Source organism: Oncorhynchus mykiss, chromosome 15 (assembly GCF_057628025.1).
Source record: "Oncorhynchus mykiss isolate SJ-2025 chromosome 15, ASM5762802v1, whole genome shotgun sequence".
NCBI lineage: Eukaryota > Metazoa > Chordata > Actinopteri > Salmoniformes > Salmonidae > Oncorhynchus > Oncorhynchus mykiss.
In genome coordinates, this window is record NC_143036.1 from 48,988,596 (window position 1) to 49,002,553 (window position 13,958).

A 13,958-nucleotide genomic window follows, 5' to 3' on the forward strand; every position below is an offset into this window, starting at 1 on the left:
ATGTAAAGTATTAAGAAAATAAATGGATGTTACTGATCCAGTGTTGGATTGGATGTCTGCTATCATGAGAAATGATTACTTAGCGTTTAGGCCATGCAGGATTGAGTGCACCACAGACAAATGGATACTTGTAATTTTTCTAATAAAATCTGAGCATCCTTTAGTGATTTATTGGGTTTCCTGTCCAAACTACTATACCGCTGTCTTTAGACACAAAAGCATACTTCAATGTACAAAAGACTGACCCATTCTCTCAGAAAAAAAAAAAAATCTGGAACATTTGTCACACAAGTTTTATTCAGCAGTTAAAGTTACAATCATCCATTATATAGAGCTTGAGTAGTACGGATATAATTTGTGAAGAATACCAGTACAGAAGGCACAGGAGTACAGAGTTAAGGTTTGAGTTGTGAAACGGCTGATCTTGATGACACCGCTCAGTCCTGACTGCGGTTGGACAGCTGTTTACTCCTGACCCAGAAGTTGTTGAATAGACGGCTGTGACTGCCACCTCATTCAGCCAGCCTGACGCTCGCTCTGTGTTTTCCTGTGTTTGAAAAGCATTGCAGGCAGCCGCTGGAGCAGAAGTAAAGGCCGTGTTTTGTTAGGCGTCTGAAATGCTGGGGACCGGAACCTCATAAGCTCCCCTCACTATACCCAGCGGATTGGGAAAAGTCAACCCGATTGTTTCAATACATTTTGTCATTAAAAAATAAGAGACCGAGTAAATAGGGCGGAGCGGCGAGTGGGCCGGGTGACTAAAGCAATGCATTGTTGAGGTGTCAGGACCGGTCAGCTTATTCAGTGGGGGGGGGGGGGGGGGGTCGTTCTGCAAGCCAATACTTCTGGTCTGATTCACACGCACTGCCACTCACACTACCTGTTCTCTGTCTACAAACACATATACTACCACTTACACAACGGCTCACTGTCTACACATTGTTCCAATCACACTCAGGCCGTCTGTCCTCTGTCTAGCTGGCTGCTAAACATCCACACTAGTACACACACAGTAAACAAAGCTGCCACATAACATAGATTAGGTTATTGAAATGTGTAAGGAAGTTGACGACTGGTGTTGTTGCTTGGAACATGTAACAAATACGTATCTAAAATGTAACTAAGGTTTGTTGTTGTAAAGAAACATGCGGTACCTGAAGGACAGGAATGGTCCCATGTGTCATTGTTATTCTCACCAAAAGCCAAAACAGGGTGGTAAAATGCAGATATAGTGCAACGCTTGTAGCGAGACAATCAAAATGCATTCCATGAGCAACATCCTTAGAAATGGAGGGGGCACCCTGTATAGTTTGGTTAGCACCATTAAATTGGTTTGAAATCATTTGTGTGGAAATCGAAAAAAAACATTCTCCAGTCAAAATGCCTGAGGTTTCCATAAAATGTGAGAATTCCAGAAGCTAGCTTGAAGTCAGATCGACATTCCAGTCCAGTTCCTTAATGTTTCGGTCATTCTCTCGCTTTTTGTTGATTTCCGCAAAATTGATTGGTTTTGGGATTAGAGCCCACCCCCTGCCGATGTTAAGAGTCTCCCTCAGAGGGGTGAAAGGGCAGGAAACAGAGTAGCCCTTTGTTGGATGATTAAACCCCAACACTAGATCACCGATACCAGCAGGAGTTCACTTGACCCATAGAAACCCTTAATTTCCCTTTACATAAGAAACACAATTAAAAAAAAAAAAAAAAACACCACTCTACACTCCAAATTAAACCTACTTTTAAATAAGGGCCCATCCTGTGTGTTTTCTGTACCATAACAAATCTCAGCAGAACATTGGGTCCAGGCCATCCCACAGTTTAACCAAAAGAAGAAAAAAAAAAGAGCTAGAGCTAAAAAGTAGTGCACTACCAGAGCAAAACAATAGTGCACTAAAAAGTAATGCAGCACTATATGGTGCAGCACAATATAGTCCTTAGAGTTTAGGGCACCTTTAAGGGTCCTTTGAACAAGGTTTGAGCAGCACGTTACCATCTCTCTCCTCTACTCTAAAGCCCATGGCCCTCAAGGCGGAGTCATCGGCCACCCCGCGACGTTCTAGAGCTGCCACCAGCTCCTGATTCTCCAGGTTGTGTTCTAGAATATTCCGAGTGGCAAAGATGGCCCATTGACTGATGACTGGTGGAGAAACAACAGTTAAGGATAGCATTACAAATACATTCGTGGCACAAAGAGAGTTAAAGTTTTTACTATGGGAGAGGAACAAGAGCTAAGCAAACACGACCTTCAAAAGCGTTTTTCTACACAAAACTACCCACATTGGTTGGTCTCCTACACATTCACGGATACTCCCTTTCCACCACAAATCAAAGTAAAGTAACACTAACCCCTACTCTCAATTAGTTACCACCATCCCACTGTACAGGAAACTATCAGTACAGTGAGTGAGTACTGTGTCCATTTTGAATGACAAGGAAGCGACCCAGCCTCCCATCCTTCCTCTCCACATATGCCCAGTCAGCATCTGTGACCAGGCTATGTAGCTGTGGCTGAGACCTGGGCTCAAATAGCATTCTAAATCATTTCAAATGCTTTATCTGTGCTTGATTGAGCTTGCCTGGCTGAATGGACCAATAGAATAATCTCAAACCGGCAAAGCCCGCACAGCTACCCACTGGGCACAGACGTCATTTCAACATCTAGCTTCGGTTTACATTAGATTCAGATGTCAACTTAAGTGAATTTTACTTGAAATCAACAAAACATTTAATGTCATTTGGATTTATGTTAACTTTTCAAATCGAATCAGTTTTTCACATTGATTCAACGTTACCACGTATCATTTTTTTGTTGAATTGACTTGGAAACAACATTGCTTCAAACAGTTTTTGCCCAGTGGGCCTGGCTATGGCCCACCTGAGAAGAGCAGAGGGAGCTCAACAGTAACCGTCGATGACAACTTCCTTCCTGAGGGGGTCAGGGGGAGAGTGGGGCTCAGATGAATAGCTGGTGAAAAAGACAAGCTGGCACCGTGCCCTGACCGGCAGCTAGTCCCCGGGGGGTGTTCGGAGGCGGACACAAACTAAGCCGCTGCTCTGTCAGTACCAACATCCACCAACAGTATAAACATGATGGATACACGACGCATACTGTATAATAATTCACCAGTGACTTGTATGTAGACATACACTCCCCTACATTTATTTGGACAGTGAAGCTAAAACGTTTAATTTGGCCCTGTACTGCAGCATTTTGGATTTGAGATAAAAATGTTTTATGAGGCGAAAAAGTACAGATTGTAACCTTTTATTTGAGGGTATTTTCATACGTTTAGAAATGAATGCACTTTATGCATCTTGTCCCCCCGTTTGACCTTGTCGTAAGTATTTGGACAAATTCACATAGTACATCAAATGTAGTAATTGGTCCCATATTCCCAAGCACACAATGACTACATCAAGCTTGTGACTCTTCAAACTTGTTGGATGCATTTGCAGTTTGTTTTGGTTGTGTTTTGGATTATGTTGTGCCCAAAATAAATGAATGATAAATAATGTATTCTGTCATTTTGGAGCCACTTCTATTGTGAATAAGAATATAGTATGTTTCTGAACACTTCTACATGAATGTGAATGCTACCATGATTACAGATTATCATTAATTAATCGTGAAAAATGTGTGAGAAACTTACAGATGTACAAAGGTCACGCCCCCAAAACACGCTAACCTCCCACAATTACTAATAACAGGGGAAGTTAGCATTTTTGGGGGGGGTATGAATCTTTGTTCCTTTGTAACTTTCTCTTACTCATCATTATTCACAATTTATTCTGAACTATCCATGATCAAGGCAGCATCCACATTAATGTAGAATGACATTCAGGTGGACTGAAGCTCAGTTCTGGGATTTTCTTCTACTCCAAAATGAAAAGAAAATTCAATGCTGACACCATCTAAAATATAATTTTAATCTCCAGAAATGAGCCTAATAACAGATTGGTAAAAAAGTATGTTTAAACTGTCTATATAAAGGTCCCAAAGTTGACAGTGCATGTCAGAATACACCATCCCATCCCTGGCACCATCCCTACACTGAAGTATGGTGGTGGCAGCATCATGCTGTGGGGATGTTTTTCAGCAGCAGGGACAAGGAGATTAGTCAGGATCGAGGGAAAGATGAACGGAGCAAAGTACAGAGAGATACTTGATAAAAACCTTCACCAGACCTCTCAGAACCTCAGACTAGGGCGAAGGTTCGCTTTCCAACAGGACAACAACCCTAAGCACACAGCCAAGACAACGCAAGATGTCTCTGAATGTCCCGAAGCGTGGCCCAGCCAAATCCCGGACTTAAACCTGATAGAACAGAGACCTAAAAATAGCTGTGCAGCAATACTCCCCATCCAACCTGACAGAGCTTGAGAGGATCTGCAGATAAGAATGGGAGAAACTCCCCAAATACAGGTGTGCCAAGCTTGTAGTATCATACACAAGAAGACTTGAGGCTGTAATCGCTGCCAAAGGTGCTTCAACAAAGTACTGAGTAAAGGGTCTGAATACTTAAATGTATAAAAAAATATATTTAATTAATTTTAGAATAAGGCTATAAAACCTAACAAAATGTGAAAAAAAGTCAAGGGGTCTGAATACTTTCTGAAGGCATTGTATATCATCAGATGTACTATTAGCAATAAGCATTATCACCTGTAGCGCAACTGATGCAGCATCATGGCTATAAAAACATAGAAGCATGGTTTGTCCATCTGCATTTCCCCCACTGGACACACCATCCTGATGATTAAATTATTATTAATAATTATTCATTTTTAGTCACACAAAAAAATAAAAAATATGTGGTTTCTATTACAAAGTATGTCACTGCACTTTTAAGTAGCCATTGCCCCTTTAAGAGCTCTGTTGTGCCCAAAACTCCAGGTGTAATCATTTTTCAATGATGCCACGCAATTTTAGGAGTAGAGAAATAAAAGTGGTAGCAATGAAAAGCCGGGATCCCCCTCTTTCTTAACAAAGGCCATTGCATTAAAGAATTGTTGTGAAATTGACTGCTTGTCAGAATACATGTTTCCCACCCTATGGCTCTCACAACTTGAATGCACCTCGAGATGAATATTTATCTGGCATAGAACACATAAGCCGATTAGGTAAATAGGAAAACTATTCTACTATGGGGTTGTCTGATTTTGTTTTACAAAATGACATGGCAAAAATAGTAGCACTAGAAAGTTACATCCTGAGTGATAAAGTACAGGATTTGAATTCCTTTGCCAGCAGGATCTACACTGATCTCAAAAACAACCTCTTCAGAATCAATATGACAGAAATCCCATCACAGCAATGGAGAACTTCAACCCCTGTGCATCCAACACATTTGTAGAGCCATTAGTCATTGCATGCTAGGAATATGGGACCAAATACTAAACTTGACTAGATGCATTAAGTGCAATACCCTCAAATAAAAGAGAAGAGAAGATTCTGTACTGTCGCCTAATTACATGTTTTATGTCAAATCCTAAATGATGGAGAATAAAGACAAATGTTCACATTTTAGCGTCACTGTGTCCAAATAAATACGCAGGGAGTGTATACAGTAATATATCTATCAATCACCAACATTGACTTATGACTATAAACATGGTAGATAAACGTACGCGTCAGCCACCACAACTACTTTCAGGAAGACAAAAAGGATGATACCAAGATCATTAGGTTCACATCCATCCACAGTGGCTTATAACATGATAGTTACACGACTAGTAGAATTTATTCACCAAAGGGACATTAGATTCTAGACGAATCAAAAGGATACAGGGATTGTTGCTGTCAATACTGCAGTTGTCCATAATGAGAGGAAGACCATCCAGTTTCCGAACCTGGAAGAACACAAAACAATATAATCAAAACAAACATATTTACAATGCAAAAAACTACTTTCTCATCCAAACACAGTAAAAAACACTAGTCTCACTAATTATTCTGCTTGGCTTGAGTCTATGGATAGGGCCAATTTAAAACAATGCTGAGATGGCGATTTTCCTTATGCAAGAAGAAGCTGTTTAAAGTGTTGTTTCTCCTTGGTTTATATAGGACAATCTCAATAACTAACCAACATCTACGTCCCGATCAGCCAACATTGAGGTCCCTATCCTTAGGAAATCCCTACTACCATGGAAAATAGCCATGTGTGGCTGTGGGCTGGTCTAAAGCTGTCACAACGTGTTGCACTGGTCTCTGTCACCCATCTAATTATATCGGTTAATTTACATACACGCGGTTACTCTACAAATTCATTGGTAGAGTCATGAATGGCCATAGCAAGAGAGAAAATGCTGAGTTACTGTAAGTGTGCACTTTTCGTTAACTAAAAATTTAAACTTAAGCCTATATGTAAAAAAAGACTCAAACAGTATCATATTAAATGATTATTAACCAGCTGGGAGCCGGCGAAGGTTTACTATGATTCTCAAGGGCCTTGTAAAGTGGGAGCAAGGTTTTTAAGCCAATGCAAGTGGACACATGCCAGTTTCCCCCCCCCCACATTCCTCTTATTTTCTATTAAATGTGTTTATATCAGTCAGTGATAGCTGCCGATAGCTGGGATGGAACAGATAATGAGTAAGGAAATGTTTCTCTTTCCTCCATTAATTTAATAATAATACCACCATGAGGAAGCCAATATGGCTCAGTGCCATGATGGACTCAAAAAGCACATATTCTCTATCCGGTGTGACCCAGGAAGCACAGAGACAGCATGAGGAGATCACGGTATGTGCTATTTAAAATGTATCTCAAATGACATCGTATTCCCGTTAGTGAACTACTTTCGACCAGAATTGATTAGAATAGGAAGTGTCATTTGACATTTTCTCCATTTTACATGTCTCCTTGCCTGACCTTTTACACATGCTTTTTGACCCTTGATCTGTCCTTTGCAAGGATTAAACCCCTCTTTTAGACACCGAGAAAGGACCCTAAGGGCTTATTTAAGGGTTCAAAAGGAGTTTGCAAATCCTACTCTGAAAGGACACGCTCACAGACAAAACCTGTGGAGGGTGAGTAAACTTCAAAGCCTAGGATGAAATGTAGTTTATCAATGGTGTTGCATCACAAGAAAGTCAGTCATTTAATCTTCGACCCCCGCACCCATGTTTTGTCGACGATCTGCACTATATCTGTGCCAGCTGTATGCCTGTGTGTCGGCATTGTCTGTCTGATGTCTGCTGCTGGTGGCAAAAACATATTTCCCTCATTGGGGATCAACACAGTAAATTCAATTGTTTGTTTTTTCATTCTTTCAAACATCCATCCATACCTTGTTCTGGTTGGCAGTGTTTCCGTGACAGAGGTTTCCTATGAGACGGATGAGATGTGCCTTGAAGCTGACAGAGGGAGAGGAGGAGCAGTCTCCTCCCTGAGCCAAGGAGAAGTTCTGAGCTGCAGTGAATACATTCTTACTGGTCTTCCCCAGAGCATGGACCTGCTGCAGGAGATCTGTAAGAGGAGAAAGAGAGATGAACAGGAGAACACACATTTTACACACAAAGGGATACAGTACCAGAATATCAATTAAAATCAGTCACATTTACTTATAAAGCCCTTTTTTTACATCAGAAGTCAGACAAAGCGTCCAGGGCCCAGGAAAAGACAAAACAACAATCAGTGAACAGAAAAAAGCAACAGAGAACATAAAGGCAAAATTATCAATTGGACAGAGAAATCTGTTCTACAGAAGAGGTGAGAGGTATTCCCCTGTCTCAGTCCTGCTGATGATAGATTCAATTATTAAGATGTGACTGCTGTTTCAATGTAACAGCGTCTCTCTCAACAGAAAGGCATGAACCTGCTGGTACTTTAAGTGTCATAGTTCTGTTCCATCACAGTACAACCATATTATGTCACTGGATTTGTAGCGATAGTGTCAACTCTAAACTGTGGGCCACCTTCTTTGTCATGGACGTTTGAGACAGTGTGACATGCTGGTGGTTTTTACAAAAAAAAAAGATAACAGCACTTGGCCATTTATCAGGGCTCTAATGTCAAAAGACTAAGCATCATAGGTAAAAGGTTTTGTAAACTTCCAGTTCAATAGACCTTGGTGTACTTATTTATTTACCAACGGTAGACTTGAGGAGGTCAGGATGGTTCTGCAGGAACATGAACTGTTTGTGATCAGAGGTCATCTCACAGAGAACATCTAACAGGCTGATCACAGTCAGGGCCTCCTACAAAATACAACACAAATCAATCAACCAATAAAAAAAAGGCAATCTAAAATGTCACAGAAACAGTCAGGTACCCAGGCTATGGAACAGGTCATTTATACAACCAATCGGATCATTAATACCTCATTGTCTGACTCGGAGGCGAGTGTGAGCACGGCCCCACAGCGCTCCTGGAAGCAGGATGCCAGGAAGGTAGCTACGGTGGGGGGGATCCCACAATCCTCAGAGTCCTCCTCTCCCAACTGAGCAGAGATCAGCTCCAGCAACGTCACCCTGCAGCTCCATCAATATTTATGTAATTAATTGGATTTATGTACAGTCGTACCCAAAATGTTAGAGAATGACACACATGAATTTTCACAAAGTCCGCATCTTCGGTGTCTTCAGATATTTTTGTCAGATGTTACTATGGAATACTGAAGTATAATTACACGCATTTCATAAGTGTCAAAGGCTTTTCTTGACAATTACATGAAGTTGATGCAAAGAGTCAATATTTGCAGTGTTGACCCTCTTTTTCAAGACCTCTGCAATCCACCCTGGCATGCTGTCAATTAACTTCTGGGCCACATCCTGACTGATGGCAGCCCATTCTTGCATAATCAATGCTTGGAGTTTGTCAGAATTTGTGGGTATTTGTTTGTCCACCCGCTTCTTGAGGATTTACCACAAGTTCTCAATGGGATTAAGGTCTGGGGAGTTTCCTGGCCATGGACCCAAAATATTGATGTTTTGCTCCCAAAGCAACTTAGTTATCACTTTTGCCTTATGGCAAGGTGCTGCATCATGCTGGAAAAGGCATTGTTCTTAGGCAAAATTGTGAGTGAGCCCACTTCCTTGGCTGAGAAGCAACCCCATACATTAATGGTTTCAGGATGCTTTACTGTTAGCATGACACAGGACTGACGGTAGCGCTCATCTTGTCTTCTCCGGACAAGCTTTTTTCCAGATGCCCCAAACAATCGGAAAGGGGATTCATCAGAGAAAATGACTCCAGTCTTCAGCAATCCAATCTTTATACCTTTTGCAGAATATTAGTCTGTCCCTGATGTTTTTCCTGGAGAGAAGTGGCTTCTTTGCTGCCCTTCTTGACACCAGGCCATCCTCCAAAAGTCTTTGCCTCACTGTACGGGCAGATGCATTCACACCTGCCTCCTGACATTCCTGAGAAAGCTCTGTACTGGTGGTATCCCAATCCCGCAGCCGAATCAACTTTAGGAGACGGTCCTGGCGCTTCCTGGACTTTCTTGGGCGCCCTGAAGCCTTCTTCACAACAATTGAACCACTCTCCTTGAAGTTCTTGATGATCCAATAAATGGTTGATTTAGGTGCAATCTTACTGGCAGCAATATCCTTGCTTGTGAAGCACTTTTTGTGCAAAGCAATGATGACGGCATGTGTTTCCTTGCAGGTAACCGTGGTTCAGAAGAAGAACAATGATTCCAAGCACCACCCTCCTTTTGAAGCTTCCAGTCTGTTATTCGAACACAATCAGCATGAGAGAGTGATATCCAGCCTTGTCCTCGTCAACACTCACACCCGTGTTAATGAGAAAATCACTGACATGTCAGCTGGTCCTTTTGTAACAGGGCTGAAATGCAGTGGAAATGTTTTGGGGGGATTCAGTTCATTTGCATGGCAAAGAGGGACTTTGCAATTAATTGCAATTCATCTGATCACTCTTCATAACATTCTGGAGTATATGCAAATTGCCATCATACAAATTGAGGCAGCAGACTTTGTGAAAATTAATATTTGTGTCATTCTCAAAACTTTTGGCCACGACTGTACAGTCTAGCTTTTCTAGAAGATCAATGTAAGGAGGAAACTCATGTCAATCACACATTTGGGACCATCAAAAGGAGAAAGAATTGCTCACTTTGGGTGTAGATATACTAGTTTCAAAGTATTTGTGAGAGTAGTTAGATTCTTTAATTGGATGAACTAGATGGAGTTACCTCTCCTGATGGCTCATCCCTGCATACATGTTCTTAACGAGCACTGAGGACTTGAGGAAGTGCTGGGTAGCAATCAAAACCCTGTCAAAAATAGGTACCATACATGTTTATATACTGTGTGTACATCTAACACACACAGCAAACCCCATCTCCCACACCCCTCAGAGGGTACCTACGTCCAGTCCAGTTCTGACTGAGTCCTACACAGCTCCATGACCTTCAGGGCCAGGTGGATGCTCCCTGGATGAGCCAGTCGCTCCACCTTGTGTTCATCTAGACAGGTGTGGAGCACCATGGAGGAGTAGCCCACTGCCCTTTCATCATCCACACACAGCAGGGCCCTGTGATCAAAGACAACACAGAGTTGACTTATCACTCACACCTATAAGATCCCTGCAAACACAGACAACACAGACAACACAGACAGGTGTGGAGCACCATGAAGGAATAGGCCAATGCCCACTCGTCATCCACACACAGCAGGGCCCTGTGATCAAAGACAACACAGAGTTGACTTATCACTCACACCTATAAGATCCCTGCAAACACAGACAACACAGACAGGTGTGGAGCACCATGAAGGAATAGGCCAACGCCCACTCATCATCCACACCCAGAACGGCCCTGCAAACACAGCCAACATTGAAATCAAACTGGATGATCTTCAGAGATAGATGGGATGGGATGGGTTGAGGGTAGATGAAGGATAGGATTAAAAACAAACAAAAAGATAACTACTGCAAAATACTTTGTGTCTGTAAATTGTATATAGTATGTACAAGCTTGAAGCCTAAGTATTGTTGTCCATTAGTGTACTCCAATTAGGGGAGGGTGGCTGGGTTAGGGGAAGATAATGAAGGAATACAATTGTTTGTAAAAACAAATAAGAACAGTCAACACATCAGTAACTTTGATCCAGTCTGGTACGATTCACTGACACTATGCTTTCATGCATAAAATCCCTTTGATTGCTGTTTGTAGGCCTAAAGGGTCAATAAAGATGAAGTCCTAACGTGAATTGTGAAAACCATGTAAGGCTCAAGCTTAATTCTTTCACATTAATTTCCCATACATGATTTGCATATAAGGTCGAGGCCTTGAGAGGTGAAACTGATGTAGGGCCCAAGTACTTACAAGAGAAGATCTGGAAAGATGAGCGTCCAAATGTCATCTTTGCAGAACTGGTTATCAACAGCAAGGTTTCCAATGAACTGTACCCCACATCGAAGTGCTAGATCAATGATAAAGTGCAGCGATCAACAGTCAGACATGTATAAGACCATTAAGAGAGATGTTACGATTTTTTTTTAAAATCCTATCAAATTTGAACAGTTACTATACAATATGCTACAATGTTTTACAAGTAAGCAGAACTGCAAATATCAGATTACACTTATTCTCTTCAGCCATAGGAGGGACAATAAAACAATCACCTTCAAAGACGTAGTCAGTGTTCTCAGACTTCAGTTTCTGAAGCATGTCTAGGATTCTGATTGACAGGTCAATAGCACCAAGTGACCTGGATAACAAGGTAGGTTTGCTTATGTTTTAACCAAACCACACACACAACCGGACAGAGGGGGGAACACTTCATAACAGGGAAACTGTTAGATAGAACAACCCCCGGGATTTTGATGTGTAAATTCCTGTGAAAACAAAAACTACGGACGTGGATGTGCTTGGTAATGTTATTAACTCTTCCTTGACTGTGCGTGAGATTGGATTAGAGTGTCTGGTAAATTAACTAAATGTAGGCCCAATGTAAAACGTTTGTGTGCATGCTTTGTGTGTGTCAAGGAAACTGGATTCAATACAGACTGCAGCCCACCTCAATAGGGACTGGTTGCGTGCACACTGTACACAGCCATTCCTCTGGGCTCTGAAGCATGCTGCAGTCAACTGCAGGATCAGCTCTTCAACCTCTCCACCTGCAGCCTGGATCTCCTCTGATAGCTTTGACAGGATCTTCATTAGGCTCCTGAAGGCTTCATCCTCACTGCGGTCTCTGTGAGCGCGCGCACACACACAAACACGTTGACTTGGGTGTAGCTTTTAAAATTGTCAAGTGAAAACTGAACACAGAAGACTTGAGAATAATGGATAATACAGAAAACGAGCAAATATTCATTTATACAGACAAAATCAGGACATGGCTAACACGATGGCTAGTTGCTACTCCTGAGCTTGCCTCGGACTGTTTAGCTGAGGACTTTTGATAGCTAGTTAGTTAGCCACATTTAGCTACATAACTCTTCCATTTGCGCACCTGTAATCCTGAATTCGTAACGCATTTGTCAGTGATTGTAAAACAAGTAAATGTTTTTCACGGAACTTCTCAGCGAGAATTTCATTCAATAATGTTGGAAAATCCATCCTAATCCATGATTCCAAAGCGGGTTCCGCCATGTTTGTTTGTATCGCTCTCCAGTGTGGGTGGGACTTCCGTGTTATATTTTGTTGTTTGATACGATAAAACCAGGAAAGAGGCGGCGCTAGAAGTACATTTCATATCAATACCCATGTAAACCTTCTAATTGCGATGACATTAGCAGTTAAAATGATTGGATAGGTTTGAGTTTTTTTCACATTAGAAATAGACATAGGTAGCTATATATACACATTAAAGCAAAACACATGCTACAGATTATTGTGATCATGCCATAAATTGACCCCAGCTAGCTCATAATGTTCTGAGAAACCATGTTTCGCACAGCTTGGTGAGAGCGGGGTTGTCCTATACTAATAGCAATTATAATATATTTATTTTATATAGCGCTTTTTATACAGAATCTCAACATCGCTTTTAAAAAAAACTAACAAAAATAAAGACACAAAATTCCCCTTTACAATAAAACATTGCATGCATCTATAATCACATTTGCCCATGGGGATTTTTTTGGGGGGGGCAGAGTCTGGAAAAACATTGGCCTTTTACAAACGCATTTATTGCAATTCTATATCATTTACATGATAATACATTTGCATTATATTTTTTAATACCACACAAATTACCAAAATGAGTGGCTACTCTGACAGTGCCAAACTGAGCAATAAAACGACCTGGTCTTGAACATAAACAATGGCCCAGTTCAAGACACAGATTGTCCAAAATTTGAAAAAAAAATATAGGCTATAGCAGGCTACTAAATAAACTTTCCAGTGGCACTGCCTCACCCAATATTGAAGACAAAGTTTAGGCTCATCACCGTTGATAGATACTATTATTTGACCATGCTGGTCATTTATGAACATTTAAACATCTTGGCCATGTTCTGTTATGATCTCCACCCGGCACAGCCAGAAGACGACTGGCCATCCCTCATAGCCTGGTTCCTCTCTAGGTTTCTTTCTAGGTTTTGTCCTTTCTAGGGAGTTTTTCCTAGCCACCATGCTTCTACACCTGCATTTCTTGCTGTTTGGGGTTTTAGGCTGGGTTTCTGTACAGCACTTTGATATATCAGCTGATGTAAGAAGGGCTATAGAAAATCAATTTGATTTAATTTGATGCGCTCGTGCCAATAAAACAGACAGATTAATCTTCTCTTTTCAGCAGTAGACGTTTGGAAAGCAAACGTTTTTCACGCGATAGCATTTTGAAATTTGTGAAAGACAAATTGACAGCTGCAACCAACCAAATAAATATAAATCCTAAAATGACAGTTCCCAGTAAAATAATGGATTGCCAGCCATTGTTAGTGTACCCATTAGTTTCACAGTCAAATTACCAGGGTCAGAGAGTCCAATACCCTTCTATGGAGTAGGCCTATACACTCACCGGCCATTTTATTAGGTTCACGAAAATGG

The 13,958-nt window shown here is 41.3% G+C and overlaps 1 protein-coding gene across 3 annotated transcripts; it reads right to left on the minus strand.

Annotated features, from left to right (window-relative positions):
* Positions 1-279: 279 nt before the first annotated feature.
* atxn10 (ataxin 10) lies at positions 280-12,619 on the minus strand. 3 transcript variants are annotated; one of them, XR_016486723.1, is made up of 11 exons: positions 12,421-12,605; positions 11,983-12,159; positions 11,588-11,673; positions 11,289-11,385; positions 10,331-10,495; positions 10,155-10,235; positions 8,319-8,469; positions 8,088-8,196; positions 7,287-7,465; positions 2,873-5,847; positions 280-2,134 (listed from the first exon to the last, which is right to left on the minus strand). XR_016486723.1 is itself a non-coding variant. In XM_021563343.3 (11 exons), exons 1-11 carry the CDS (start codon positions 12,558-12,560, stop codon positions 1,950-1,952), a joined length of 1,434 nt encoding a protein of 477 aa, XP_021419018.2. In that variant the 5' UTR covers positions 12,561-12,619; the 3' UTR covers positions 280-1,949. The 3 variants fall into 3 exon arrangements, 2 of the variants coding, with proteins under 2 accessions (XP_021419018.2, XP_090056341.1); XM_021563343.3 differs by having other exon boundaries at positions 5,784-5,847; positions 12,421-12,619; XM_090200215.1 differs by lacking the exon at positions 10,155-10,235 and having other exon boundaries at positions 5,784-5,847.
* Between the last annotated feature and the right edge of the window lie 1,339 nt (positions 12,620-13,958).